The sequence below is a fragment of the Sprattus sprattus genome, assembly GCF_963457725.1.
Source record: "Sprattus sprattus genome assembly, chromosome: 18".
NCBI lineage: Eukaryota > Metazoa > Chordata > Actinopteri > Clupeiformes > Clupeidae > Sprattus > Sprattus sprattus.
The window spans coordinates 4623148-4638327 of record NC_137916.1 but is presented as its reverse complement, the minus strand read 5'-3'; the positions used below and the strand labels follow the sequence as shown (position 1 = coordinate 4638327).

General features: G+C 45.3%; 1 protein-coding gene across 1 annotated transcript in view; it reads right to left on the bottom strand.

Annotated features, from left to right (window-relative positions):
* Positions 1-15180, bottom strand: part of cep112 (centrosomal protein 112) — a gene marked incomplete at its 3' end in the record, with an annotated part of 140830 nt that overhangs the window by 57084 nt on the left and 68566 nt on the right. Inside the window, exons 18-19 of the mRNA XM_080856433.1 lie at positions 13481-13588; positions 8392-8574 (exon numbers count right to left, since the gene is read on the bottom strand). Coding sequence (XP_080712559.1) covers positions 8392-8574; positions 13481-13588 — 291 coding nt within the window. The remainder of the gene's footprint in view (positions 1-8391; positions 8575-13480; positions 13589-15180) is intronic.

Below are 15180 nucleotides of genomic sequence, written 5' to 3'. Positions count from 1 at the left end.
AAAAAAACATTATTTGCAGGCGATTGGGAAGATGAGCGAATAAATGTGACAGGCTCTAGCAGAGGTGCGTGACCAGAGCGAAGTTCAGCGCAGACGTGACATTTTCTCAGTGGTTTAATTTTTTCATTAATGCTTGTTCATCGTTGCGATCATTGTTGTGTTTATTTGAAAGAAATACAGGGAGATTTGGGTGATTTTGATGCACAAAATGATGTTCCCGTCTGAAAGTTGCAATTCAATTTCAAAGGGTACATTTTGCGAATTCCGTTAGATTTTTCGTTATCACGAAAAATCGTTGGCTCTATACCTGTAGCTATTTTTGGCAGTGTAATATTTTGCTGAATATGGACCTATACATGAGTATTATTGGCACTGCGACTTGGCTATTCAGACTATATAAGATTTCATGTCTATTTATAGCTCAGTCTGAAAATGTAATGGGCTTTTTCACTTTAAAAATGCAAATCAAATGTTCTCCCCGCGTACCCCCTGAACCACTTTGCGTTCTCCAGTTTGGGAACCGAGGGCTTAAGAGATTAATGCCTCAGACTTCTACCTATTCACACACCGACGGCAGATCACTATCTAAGGTGCCAACCTGCACCTTAGATCAGGTGCGGTTTGATGATCTTTTTTCAATGAAACTGTTGGAAAAGTCATCACTGGAGAGTGAAGAAGCAGTCGTAAAACCAGCAGGAGGGTTGCGAAAGTTATTACTAGTATTGAAAAGCACCCTCGGCCTTCAGACACAATTTCTGCAAAAAACAGCCTTCTGATAGTTGGTAGAGGAATTATGCATGTTATCATAAGACACCTGTAGTCTGTCCTTTTTCCAATGGTGTTCAGCCCTCCTCCATATGTGTCCTATGGCATGTGTTGTGGTCTTTAAGACAAGGCTCTGAATGAGGGTTGGGTGCAACCTCCTTCAATGGTGCAGTAGTGTCAAAGACTGAGGAGCACACAGAATTCAAACAAGCAGCTCTCTGATCAGCACCTGACTGAGAAACAGGTATGTAGGAGGCACTAAAGACGCTGCCTATTAAGTCCCTAATCTATCGCCTTGGGCGTGGTAGACACACATTAAAGGCCTTAGGATGCTCAACAATTACAATCCAAACACCTTTGCACGATATAACTGCAACTAATCCCAACAATGAGCTGTGTCTTTTAGACATGAGTGTTAATGGTCCGCTAATCCTCCTGAGTCAGGCCATAGCAGGCCACCATGAGAGAGGAGGTTGGAGTAAGAGACAACAGAGGAAGATCGGCGTGTTTTTTTTGAAAATGCGTCCAGACCTACAATGACGCAATTCTGAGAGCATGATTGAATGTCAGAGCCAGAGTACCAACATTAGTAACACACTGTGGCCTTCTGTGAAAAGACAAGAGAAATCCTTTTCAATGTACAGTACTGCTCCTTGTGATTCTGACAGAGGGTTAATGTATGCTGTTGTGTTGGACTCACAGTGTTCAAAATGGCCACCAAAACAAAAGAAGTTGCATCCTATGTATACCAAGACATCTGAATCCAACTTCATTGGGACCAACCCAGCCATCACCAGAAACTTCCTCCAGCAGGACAGACTGTATGAGATCCTGGAGAGTGTGGGATAACCAGACCCTCAGGCCCTGTCCAGACGGAAACAGGATTAGCCGGAACAAGCAATGCTTTTGTAGGATCTGCCTTTGGTATTAATCCCATTATTGGCAACAGTGAAGTGACCCTCTGGCGTGCTCTGATAATAGACAACAATATGTCCAGAGACATAGTTTAGGGTTTTGCCTTATACTGTGTGTTATGATTCAGCACATGATGAAAGATTCAGGCTTGGCTTGAAGGCTTTGCCGTTGGAGGGTAGCATCTTGCTTGCGTGCACAGAGAAGAAACAGCATTGAGAAGCACAACTGGCCCTCACGAAGTAAGCCCAAATACAAACTTGACCTGGTACGATGCCTTTGTGCTCTTGAACACTTCCTGGGTATTACGAGCAGGCAAACACATAAACAACACACTAAGTAACAGGCCAATCAAGAGCCAGAGAGCCAGTGACACACATGGCATGGGGAATGTAAATAGCTGGTGGCAGCATTGCATCTTGTAGCACATCCGTTCCTCTCTCTCTCTCTCTCTCTCTCTCTCTCTCTCTCTCTCTCTCTCTCTCTCTCTCTCTCTCTCTCTCTCTCTCTCTCTCTCTCTCTCTCTCTCTCTCTCTCTCTCTCTCTCTCTCTCTCTCTCTCTCTCTCTCTCCTGGTGGCAGCATCGTATCTTGTGGCACGTTCGTTCTTTTCGCTCCCTCTCTCTCGCTCCCTCTCTCTCTCTCATCGTATCTTGTGGCCATTCGTTCCCTGTCTCTCTCTCTCTCTCTCCCTCTCCCTCTCTCTGTTGTAGCCCACTGCGGCATGAGTGGCATTGCTGGTGCCCTCACATGAAAGCGCCGCCCGCCCGTGCGGGGCTGGGGCCTGGTATCAGCTCTCGCACAGCTCATTAGCATCTCTTCAAGGGATGGGTGGGGTACTTGGTGAGAGGATTGGGATGGGGGTAGGGGGGCAGTTGGGTGGCTGTTTTCTGGCCACGCACTCGGAGGCATTTGCTTCAGACCAATGAAAATATTGGCATTTGCTTGGGGTGGGGGGGAGCGAGAAAAAAAAAGAAAAACCTTTCTTCCACCATTGAAGTGTGCTGCCTTTATTGAGTTCCAACCTCATCAACACATAAATCCCCTCTGCTCAGCACAGCTGGGGCCGAGGCTGTGGACAGCCGTGGTCTGACACGCCATTTCTGTCAGACATGAAAGGCTGGGCTCTGATTGAAAGAATGGGCTGTGGAGAGGCAACGGTTTGAGGGAGCTTTACTTCCTCCGGTTTCTAAGCAGCGGCCTTAGGGGTCAAACACAAGATGCATTTTTTAAACCAAATGGAATTGGTTTAGTTTTTTCCATCGGCAGGACTACAAGCAGACTCCGTGACACCATGGAAGGTTGATGATAAACGACTGAAAACAAGTCAACGTCACACCTCTCCGGCACAAAGCCTTAGCCGTAAACAATGCACTGAACACTGAACAGTGTGCTGCATCAACTGCATATTTACTACCAGTTTTGAAAACCTTTTCAAAGAATCCAGGTTCTGAGTGTGCCGTACTCAGACAACGAGTGTTGGCGCATGAGGAACTGTGTAGAACTGGCAGAAGCAGTTTGTCACGTACAGCATGACAAACTGTGGTGTGACAATCCGCTTACTGTGGCCATGGCTCACACATTCCTCTGGCCTGGTGATGTGCCCTGCCCATCAGAGCCGAGGGGATTCCTGCCTGGTTCGCTCTCGCACTGTCATGACACAACTTCTGCTTTACTGGTCATTCAACTATTACTGGGGAAGCAAGTTCTTTGAGAGATTGACAGTGTCAATAATTTGCTAATCACCGCTGCAAAAGCAAGATGGAGGGAGAGGGAAGTTCTGAGGACCTGATTCTCTGCCATGCTGTTTGAACTCTGTGATATATTACTGAGGGAGCAAAAAAAGAAAATACTAAATTAATTAAAGATAAAAGAGAAAATTGAAATGGTTGGAGGAAAAAGAAGAAGCAATTTCTAATGAAGTTGAGAGAACAGAACATTTCATAATTCAGTTTTGAGTGGTGGCCTAAGGCTGAAATTAGACGGAGCCTAGTTTCACTGAATCGTTTTTCACACAAATCGAATCTTTTAATTCTGTAAGGATGGAGCCTGGTAACGAGAGATTTGCGTAAAGACGGAGCCACCAGATTGGGTTGAACGGGCTGTAGTACATACCCCACGCCTGTTGGTGGCGCTTTAGCGCTGCTACAGACAACTGAAAAAACTTGAAAAACGTAGAAGAAAAGACTACACAGCACACGGTAAAGGAGCACAGCACACGGATAAACAGACATTCAAGCTCCAATTAGCAACATTACATTATGGTGGTTAATAAAATCAGTGGTCAGACTAAAGGTTATGCGAAAATGAATTCTATTTTCTATTGATAACAAAGAGTTTGGAACAGTACAACATGACATGTCTCTCATCCCATTTCCCATGAGGCTTTGCTCCGACCATTTTACATCAATTTATGAATAAAAAAGCAAATTAAATCGCTGGCCAATTTATATTTGTCGCCATGAAAGTTATGTAACATCTGAATGAAAAGAATTAGATCAAGATAGGAGGCTAAACAAAAATCAGTAGGCTGGATTAATGAGAGTGAGTTCGAGACACACCATGAGTAGGATGTAAAGCGACAACAAGTGTTATATATCTTGGTTGGAGATCGCGTGTGGATCACGTGGGACAATGACGTCATCAGGTTGCGTGAATCCGTGCATACGAACACCAGCCCCCGTACCGATTCAAATCTACTCACTTTCTACCCCCGATTCGGATCGCTGCGGATACCGTGTGCGGATAGAGAGTGTTCGTCTAAATGATAGGGCTATCTGTATTATGAACAAATCGGACGCAGACAAACTAGACTTCATATAAACAGCACTTAAAACATTACTAATATAACTACACCAAGCATGACGACACTTCTAATGGCATCAGTATTTCACAGGCATCAGCAAAGGTACCCGGAGAAAAACGTCAAACAAGATATCTGAACTACTGACTATGTTTACTTGCACACCACTCATCTGATATCAGACCAACCAGGAAGTTCTGAATCAAATTAAACTCACTTAGACTAAAACAAAATGTAAAAACAAATATGAATACGTAATCTGTTTTTGTGAGTCATTTTCATTGCACTTCTCATAGGACATCACATTGTTGGTTTAAACAACAACAACTAAGTTCAGTCTAGTTTCTTAGTTGTGATCTTAACCAGGCTATTGTATCCGTGTGAACATAGGCACTTTATATACGCCAAGATAGTTTCGGTACCAAGTGCGTCATCCTTCCACTCTAATGTGAAGTGGAGGAGGGAGGAACAATGCAGAGGGGAGCACCATCACTTGGATGAGAAATAGAACCAGAAGGAAAAAGCTCAAAATATCAACAAAGCACAACGCAGAAGAATATCACTGCAACTTTTGAATCCTTTGAAACCTTTGAATGAACTGCTGTTTCATGGTGAACTACAGAGCATCTGATGGAATCTCAGAATAAAGAGCTGGCTGGGGCCGAAGGAGAAAGACATCCTGTGTTGACCGCCAACACCTCCCTCGCCCATCACCCTTTCATATCCACACAGCACCAAGCAAGGGCCTGAGCCTGAGGGGACGCTAACTACCCCTCCCCCCATCAACTGCCCCCCTCAAAAGGAAAAAAAAAAAGAAGAAGAAAAGTAAACAGCAGCTTAAGGTTCAGGAAGAAAAAAAAACACACATCACATCCCATAGTTGATCCCTGAGAATCTGATTTAGACCGCTTCCCTTTGTGTGTTCAATAATAACTCTGAAACTAAAGACAGCGATCGATAGAAGCTCTGCACTGCCCGGAATAATGGGTGGAACAGATACCACAGCTGTAGCTCCAGAAACACTATCCCACAATGGCTAACGTCTGCATGCTCAGGGTGAAATGAAAACAAGGCGAAGGTTAAAACACAGTGAGTGCTTGGCCAACACTGATAGCGGCACTCCGGTTCCTGCTAAACCAGAAGAGTGCAGGTATGTTTCTCCGTCCTCTAAGAAAACAAAGAGGTCCTGTCCTGTCACGTGCGGCAGCTGAGCCCCCTGGCTCTGGTGCGAGGGCAGGCCATCACCGTGGTGGAAGGAGGCTGACGCTCCCAGACAAAAACAAAGCTTGGAGCCCGAGAACAAAAGGGCCCTGTGCATCGGAGGGGTGGGCACCACACGGTCCAGAACTATCCGCCACAGCTCTCCTGCTAGGCTGCTGACCAGAGTCCAGAGTGACTCATCTTCAATGTGTGTGTTTGTGTATGAGTGTGTGTGTGTGTGTGTGTGTGTGTGTGTGTGTGTGTGCTTCTTCCAGCATCTTCCAGCAGATAGAAGCCAGCAGCCAACCTCCTCTCCAAACCTTTTGTCCAAAGCCTTCTTGCAACTATATAAATAAATATTGTTTTTATCAGTCGCTTCTAAGGACTCCAGCGAGCGCGTGCAGAAGGTGCTTGGCCGAGGTTACTGACCTCTCTCTTCCCACTCACAGCCCAGAAACCTTCTCTAGAAACCCAGCAGACTTCTGCCTTTGAGCGCGTTCCTCACACTTGACTGCATCTCCCTCCAGCTCACAGAGGGGAGGAATTAGGTTTATGTTAGCGTGGCCAGGAGTGCACTTCTGGCTCTTATCTCAGAAACTCCAGGGCTGGATGGTTTCTGCATGCAGGTAGGAGGCTTCACAACGTCCTCCCAGAGTGCCCCCCCCCCCCCCCCGACCCCACACACCAACTGACATCCTTAGTTTGAGGTGCATGAAGGCAGACAGACCCTCTGATCTGGCTACATCAAAATATGATGAAACTGGTTTCAATCGGGGCTTTTTGATATGGCCTCTGCTTTTAAACTGTGCTCTACATGGGCTGTGAGCTCGATGCTATATATTCACGTAGTGCCTTCTTCACACCAAAACACAGAATGGATGATCACTGCCTTGTCTTGAACATGGGTCTGGGTTAAAAGGAATTCCTTGCTGTTTGAAGCTAAAAAAAACATCAGAAATAATCTCGCCTAGCGCCGATTCATAATTCAGCATTCCGTCTTCTGCCTTGATGGGCAATTCAGCCTCCAATGTTGGGTCTGTGTGTGTGTGTGTGTGAGGGTGGAGGGGAGCTCCCTGCTGCAGTGCTTCCTTACTGCTCATCACTCCTCCAATGTTGGGTCTGTGTGTGTGTAGGGGGGGGGGAGCTCCTCGCTGCAGTGCCTCCTCTACTGTTCACCCATATGGACTGCGGGGGCGTTGATGTTCAGCAGTAGATTGACTGCAATCACACCATCAATTCCCAGCTCAAATCCCCAGCAGCCAAACCACAGGCACAGTTCTCTGGAGGGCCAGCGAGCTGCCCCTTTGTGTTGCTCCGCACTCGATGGAGGACTAGACGGTGTGGTAGAGGCGGCCATCATGGTCTACTGCTGTTCAGCCGCTTCACATGCACTGACTAAGTGACCAAGCCAGTCTGTGGGCTTGCGATAGAGATGCTCATTTTGTGATCCATGCTCATCTTATCATCAAATATTCTGATACTGCAAAGCCTTTGTCTTGCAGATATAACAGGGGAACAACTCCTTAATGAAATGTACATTACATGTGTTGTAGCAGTTTGCTTTATTATTAGCAATTAACAACCTTGATTATTGCTCTTACAATGGCATCAGTTACGTAAACATTAAACCTCAGTTCTGACTTACAAATACAAACCACTTTAGTCAATACCTAACTGTATCCTTATACATTCAAGATGGTGGTAGCAGGTAATGGTTGACCAGATTTAGAGTATGAGCTGTCGGACAAATGTGTATAACTCTTGGTACAGGAGCTACCGTGGCTAGGCTTGCTTCTCAAGCAAAGGACCAGCAAACACCTTCCCGCTATGCCAACAATTTACATTCCATGTAGGGTTTGAAGAGTCAAATCCAGCCACAGCTGGGGGCTAGCCTGTCAAACGGCCTCCCACTGAGACCCCTCCAGCAGCCAGACTCAATGCCATTCCAGTGAAGGTGAAGTAAAAGAGGATTTGGTGGAACAGGCGATGGAGAGACAAAAAAAAGAGACAGCGTAACAATGAACTAAAAAGGATATTTTTATGAAATCTGCACGGTTCATATCCATGGCTGCATCCGCGGATGGGAGTTCCGTACTAACTACCGCTGTATGCGGCAGGCGGCGACTACCTGCAGAGCGGAGAGCTTATCCAGCAGAGGGCAGCTGCCCGGTGCTCCACTGCCGATCCCCAGCACTGGGGCATCAGGGTGCGGGCACAAGGCTTAGCCCCAGCCCTAGCCCAATCCCCAGCCCAACAACGGGGCCAAAGAAAAGAGAAATGCAACCCAGGGAGGGGAATAAAAGGCCAGAATTGCTCTGCGCTCACTCTCCTCTGGTAACCTGCCGTTTTTGCATCTGGGGCTTTTCAGCTCTAGCGTTATACCCTGCCGTGACAAAATCAAATGTGGGAAAATATGTTTAAAAGAAAAATAATAAAAAAAACGACTTTGAAGTTTCCGTGGTTAAGACTTTCTTTGACGTAAAAATTTAATTTCGGACTTTTGTTTGAACATATTGCGCGGTAAAGAAATTGCGCTTTTGGTTTCCGCAGGGAGAAAGTATTTTATTTTTATTTTATATTTAAAATAAACCAAACACTCGACCTGCTACAATAAATTGCAGAGTCTTTCGAAAAAGAAAAAAATACGCTATAAACAATAGTCAACAAAACCCGAGAAAAGTAAAAAGCGTACGTGCCGAAGCGATCCCCTACCTGTCCGTCACGCTTCCTCCATTCCTGGGTGCTGCGCTCGTACTGGGCGATGGCGGCCCGCGCCTGCTCCTCCAGAGTGCCGATCTCCCGCTGGTGCTCCTGGACCAGGCTGTCCTTCTCGGCATTGTGCTGGTGAAGGACGTGCGTCCTCTCCTGCTCGTGCTGCAGTCTCAGCTCCACCATCTGATTGGACAACAAGGAGGCAACAAGACTTCATCAGGCAGAACATCCCTGTCGTCATGACAACTTGTCCATGGCACAGCAGGGAAACTAAAAAAAGTTTCATAATGTCTCCGCCTCACAACGTAACAAGATCTTGATATTAAGCTTTTACATCACAATGACCTCATGCTGTTTCCTCCCCTTCTACGCTTTCAGTTCATGGCCACTGTACGCTGCTCCCTCTCACTAGCACAGACCCTCTGTCCATGTCTGGTCCCAAGTAACAGACCAGGATTGACTAGGCCGGCTAAGAGTGGAGCATCATTCGTCCCTCCCACTGCTGTTATGAAGCAATTTAGCCGGAATAGTGGGAAATATTCACTACCACATGTCACACTTTAATCACAATGACATTCATGACTTCAAATATGATAAATAACCAACTGCAAAATCTGTCGACTCGTTCAGTTCCCTCAAATCTAAGCGATATCAAAAATGCAAAACACTTGAGTACACACACTTCACTTCATAATGCATCGTTACAGAGAATCTATATTTCTGGAACTTCCATACATTCTGTTTCTGTGATTCCTATGTATGCAAATGACATTTCAATTAATGTAAACTTGGAAATTACAAAAATAAAGACAGAAACAAGAAAAAACAATAAACTGCTACCTATCCACCAAAACTGTAATCCGCGAAAAAAGCAATCGTTAATGTACAAAAAGAACAACACTGGAGAAAGAAGACAAGAAACACACATAGAAAAGACAAACAAAAGGCGAAAAGAGTTCCCTCTCTCCCGCTGTCTTTCTGCCTGCTGTGCTCCGCTCTCTCTCAGGACTGGTGATGAGATCGAGCCACAGCCGTTTTCCCAGGGTTCCCTCTCCCCACACTTCCCCCTGAGTCGCCCCCTCTTTGCAGGCAGGCTACACTGACCTCCACTGGGCCCCCCCAACCTCACCCCCCTCAAGCCGGCTCGGCAGGGCCCGGTCCTCTGCCACTTTGATGCTAATCCCTCCACAATGTGCGTGGTGGCACCCTACCTGTGCCTGACAGCGAGAGGCAGCTCTGGTGGCTATTGAGAGCAGGTGATGAATAGGGAGGTCCTGGAGGAAGCCAGACATCCCCCAGAGAGATGGGAGGCAAGGGAAGGCCATGACGGAGGGAGACGCTGGACAAATATGCCGGGGGAGGCATGCTTCCCCATTCCCACCCTTCAGTTTGATGGCTGAGGCACAAACATCTGAAATCGGAGGGTTGTTCTTCTTGTCGAATGTTGCCGGAAGCAAAACGGAGAATGTGCATTCAGGGAAAAACAAGTCTCCAGGTTAGGCGAGCCAAAAGAAGGAGGTAGCATTCTCTGGATGGTGCAAATGCAGCCGGCTAGGAAACCCTGGCCCTAGCCTTAATCGTCTTAAAGCTGTACAACCCATTTCTATTGGTCATGCTTGCATACTGCCTCTGCCCTGACCGAAGGAAACATGCGCCCAAACACAACCAGAAAAGTAGCTCACACTAACCATGACTCTTCATGCAGTGGCCACTGATTTGTGGTTACAACTACTGGCTCCTCCCACTTTTTTCTTTTTTATTGCAGCGGTTCACAAATGAGTGAATCCATTTCTGGGTGCCAGGCGGGTCTTTTCAGTAGTCTAACTACGTCTCCATGGCAGTGTGAACTCATCGGAGAACAGCTAACCAAGCTAACTCAAGTTAGCCACGAGCGGTTTCTCTCCCCCCACCTACCGATTCCCGCAAAGCCGCCCGTCTCCCAGACAGGACCTTTAGGGTAACTTCCATGATCACATTCTCATAATACCATGATTTCTTTTAAAGATTTGCTTTTTTTGGTGCGGGAGGTATAGAAGAAAGCATCATTAATGCAGATTGACAACAGAAAGAAGGGATGCAGTAGAAGAAGAGAAGAGAGAGAGAGACGGAAACAGCATGAGTTCTATGGCATCACAGCTTATGGGCTAGCAGGCGCCTTAAAGAGGCAGGGCTGCAATGGGAATGTCACTGCCAGGCTAGGACCCAATCATCACGGAGGGAGGGAGGGAGGGAGGGAGAGAGGGGAACAGACTGGGGAGTGAAAGAGAGGAACAGATAGACGAGTAGAAGGAGAGGGGCAGTGTGAACTCAGCAGGGGTGAGCCACAGTCTGTGTGGGGACAGCAGGAGGTTCCGCTGAGTTCTTTTTCTCGGTTCCTCAAAGTACAGGAGGATGATGGCCCCTTTGTGTGAGTGTGTGTGAGCTAAGAACCAGAGAGGGGCTGGGAGGGAATGTGTGTGTGTGTGTGTGTGTGTGTGTGTGAGAGAGTGTGTGATAGAGAGAGAGAGAGAGAAAGAGAGAGAGAGAGAGAGAGAGAGAAAGAGAGGGAGAAAGAGAGAGAGAGAAAGAGAGAGAGAGCTTGGATCATTGTCTGGTTGGCTGTATGTTATGACACAGACTGGGGCTAAGCCTCACCCCCCCAGTGACCTATGACCCCTCTGCAGAGTGAAGAGAAAAGAGCCGGGAGGCCTGGCATGATGTCACAGTGGCATCGGGGGTCACTAGGCAACAAGCTGCTCATTTAAAGGCTGGTCTCCGGGTGACCCTGGTGATGACCTGGCTCATGACCCCTTTCGTGTCCAAAAGAACAACTGAACCTGACCTTCAAGAACATTCCGCCTCCAATCTTGCAGAAGACGCAAAACTAAACTTGATTTCTTTCTGATTTCTTTCTCTGGAGTTCTTCATCCTGTGTACCACATTGTGATGGGGGTTTGGTTGGGTACTAATACAACATGACTCCCAGTCCTCTTTGATCAATCAGTACGTTTACATGATGGCATAAACCCCATTTTGGCTAAAGCCCGGCTTCTCTATCCATGGGGGTTAACTGCTTTATCTCACGGTACATGGCAGTGACAAATCCAGATCTTGGCCGCGTCAGTTCAAATCAAATGTGGAATGTTTACAAGCGGGCATCTGCTACCGTTGATTATACAGTAAATAAGTTGTGAAATGAAACAAAAACACATCACCATTAAAGTTGTATTAGTATTGATTGATAAACATCAATATGAATGGATTACATGACTAACAAGTGGTGGAAAAGAAATATGAAAATATTTGTTTCAGTATTTCAAAGTGAATGAGATGTGGGAGCACAAGAACAGTGAGCGTCTAGCAGCGATTATCATATCATAGACATATATGACGCATGTATATGTCTATGGACGGGATCTCAAGCAAAAAGACACCATCTCTAGTTGTTATCTAGTTTCGAAAGTTACAACCACATCCAATCACTTATCTGGGGGTGTAAATCTGATTTCAGTCGGACACAGCAAATCTAGATTTGGGGAGTTACATGAAATGGATCTTTGATTTAAGCCCGACAATGCCCGAAATCTGGACACTGAATGCCTGTGCCAGGATACAAAGACAATGTTCATGTCTGTCAAATCAAACCAACAAACTCCAACTTACTGAGGTGATTTTTTTTACATTCCAACATCTAATGCAACAGCCAGGTTGAAAATGTCTTCATTGATTGAAGGGTCTGTTGAGTCACTCAATTTAAATGTAAAGGAACAAAATGCAGTATGTTTTTGTAGGTAACTAGTTTGTAGAACATCCTTAATTTCTGAAATATATAGTCATGTGACTCACACATGTTGTTCCTACTACCCACACAGGCTGGTGGGGTCAGAATACCTGCAAACATTTAAGAGATGCACAACGTCAACAAATATACTGCAAAAATCAGCCATGGTAGGTAGCTTTTATCCGTGCCAATTGTGCTGATGTGAGCAGGCACACCAGCTTCAGACCAAAACTTCTTAATGCCTAATTAAATATACTGTACATAAGTTTCAAATTAGTCTTATTTGACATCTGTTTGTCAAACTAAAATCAAGTAAGGAACCTGTTTCAATCAAGTTAGGAACCTTTGTTGCACCCAGTTGGCAGAATTAGCCACTCTGCAAACTGATCTGCCACACCGTCCACATGATTATTGTAGGCCATTAACATACACACGGATGAAAACAACCCAATTGACACGGCTCGAGTCTCAATCATTCTTTGCTAAATGGGTGGGGTGGCTAAGAGTGAGGAAAGGAAGGAAGGGATGCATTTAGTGGCACAGAATGGGTGGCAAACACTACAGAAACAACAGTACGTTACATACATTTAAAGCACCCTGTCATCTAAGCCTATTCCTGGACTCCTGTAGCTCATGGATATAATCTCTGGTGTCCAGATAAAGATCTCAGGCTGTGGGTCCATCGATAGGGATGACAAATGGTCAAACGAGCAGTACTCCACACAAATCAAAACAACCTTGTTTTTCTTTTCTGGAAAATATGCAAGACTTTCATGCAGGTACCTTCCACGAGAACAGACTAAATGGTAATTAAGCTGCCTGCTGGGTAGACGCTTTCTCCTGCCTTATCAGACGGATCAGTTGACGGGCATTTCAACACTTTCATTGAAGTCACCACAAAAGAGGAAGATTCTTTATCAGCCAGAGGGATTTAAATTGAACAAAATTACTTTTAGATTTCCAATCACTGGGAAACCATGGAGAGACGAGCCAATGACATCAATGAGGATTAGAATCCATATGATGATGTGGCTGGCCAATGTTATATTCTAATGGGCATACAATCTGAGATAATTGGCCGTATCCACCACACAGATGGAAAGTACTGAAATCAGACTGTTCTGCTTTCCAAAACTTGTCTCAATGAATTAAGATCACAGTTAAGATACAGATGTCATAATCTGAATCAAAGTCAAAATAGAAATGTATGCATGCATAAAAATGATTTCAGTAGCATGGACTACACACAAAGCCTGTCAAATCGACAGACAGACAGACAGACAGACAGACAGACAGACATATAATATAATATACAGGCAAGCCCCTGACCTGCTGCTCATTTCGTTGCTTGAGCTCCTCTAGCTGGTAGCTGAATTCCTTTGCCTGCTTCTCCCGGACTGCTTTAGACTGGTTCAGATCAGCCTCCACCTTCTCCATCTGAAAGGGGAAAGGGAGAGTCCATGATGGCGTAACAACTCCAACAAAACAAACACACCCACTCCCCATTAATATGATCACAGTGTTCAAAGTACTTCTCAATTAAGCACATTGTATTACACATGGCTATCCTTAACCCTAACCCTGACTTTGAGCCTAACTCAAATGCGGGAAATCATATTTTCTGTTTAATTTAGCTTGTTCTTCAGGCCCTTCAGGCCCAGGCTTGTTCTTCAGTGGCAACCCATTTCATTCCAATGCGCCTTTGGATTTATAACATGTGTTTTTGTGGGCCTGCATCATTGTCTAGTTACTTAACAGCAAGGGATTCATCATCCAGGAAATGTGAATCATTCTGTTGGTGCAAATCAAAGGAAGTGGGCTGAGTTACAGTGGGGAAAATAAGTATTTGAACCCCTGCCGATTTAGCAAGTTTGGCCACTTGCAAAGAAATGTGTGATCTATAATTGTAATGGTAGGTGTATATTAACAGTGAGAAACAGAATATCATAAAACAAAATCCAGTAAAATGCATTTAATCACATTTATGACTTTATTTGCATTTGATGCAGAAAATAAGTATTTGCACCCCTAGCAAAGAGCTTGATTTTGGTCTAATCTGACCACATTCTGTCTCCCAATCCTCCTTAGAATCATTCAAGTGTGCAATGGCAAACTTCAGATGGCCCTATACATGTGCTTCCTTGAGCAGGGGGACCTTGCGACTGCTGCAGTACTTAAAAAATTACGGCGTGGTGTTTTGCCAATGGTCTTCTTGGTGACTGCGGTCCCAGCTGCCTTGAGATCATTCACAAGCTCCCCCTGTGTAGTTCTGGGGTTATTCTGCACCTTTCGAATGATCACTGATACCGCACAAGGGGATACCTTGCATGGAGCCCCAGACCTAGAGTGTTTTTAACAGTTGTTTGGTGTTGTTTCCATTTACGAATAATCACACCAATAGTTGTCTGCTTCTCACCAAGCTGCTTGCCAATGGTTTTGTAGCCCATTCCAGCCTTTTGCAGGTCTACAATCTTATGTCTGACGTCCTTGGACAACTCTTTGGTCTTGCCCATGGTGGTAAACGTCACCAGTTGAGATCAGCTGTACCTTGTTAAACCTAATGAGGACTAATCTGTGTGCTTCTTGGGCACATAACTGGTCATTGGGAGCCAGAATTCTTGCTGTTTGCTTGGGGGTTCAAATACTTATTTTCTGCATCAAATGCAAATAAAGTCATAAATGATATAAAATGCAGTTTTCAGATTTTTTTCTGTTTAATATTCTGTTTCTCACTGTTAAAATACACCTACCATTAGAATTCTAGATCACACATTTCTTTACAAGTGGCCAAACTTGCAAAATCGGTAGGGGTTCACATACTTTTCCCCACTGTATACATTAGCGAACTACTCATAAAATAGCACAAGAATCAGCTGCCCTTTCCAGGAAGACACAGTTGGTTGGTACCTCTTTTGAGATCAAGTTTCCAGAACATTCCATCAGTGGCAAGGCAACAGGAGTTGACTTAAAAGAGAAGGAGACAGAGACAGAGTGAGAGAGACGGAGCACAAGAGGTGGCTGCAAGAGCG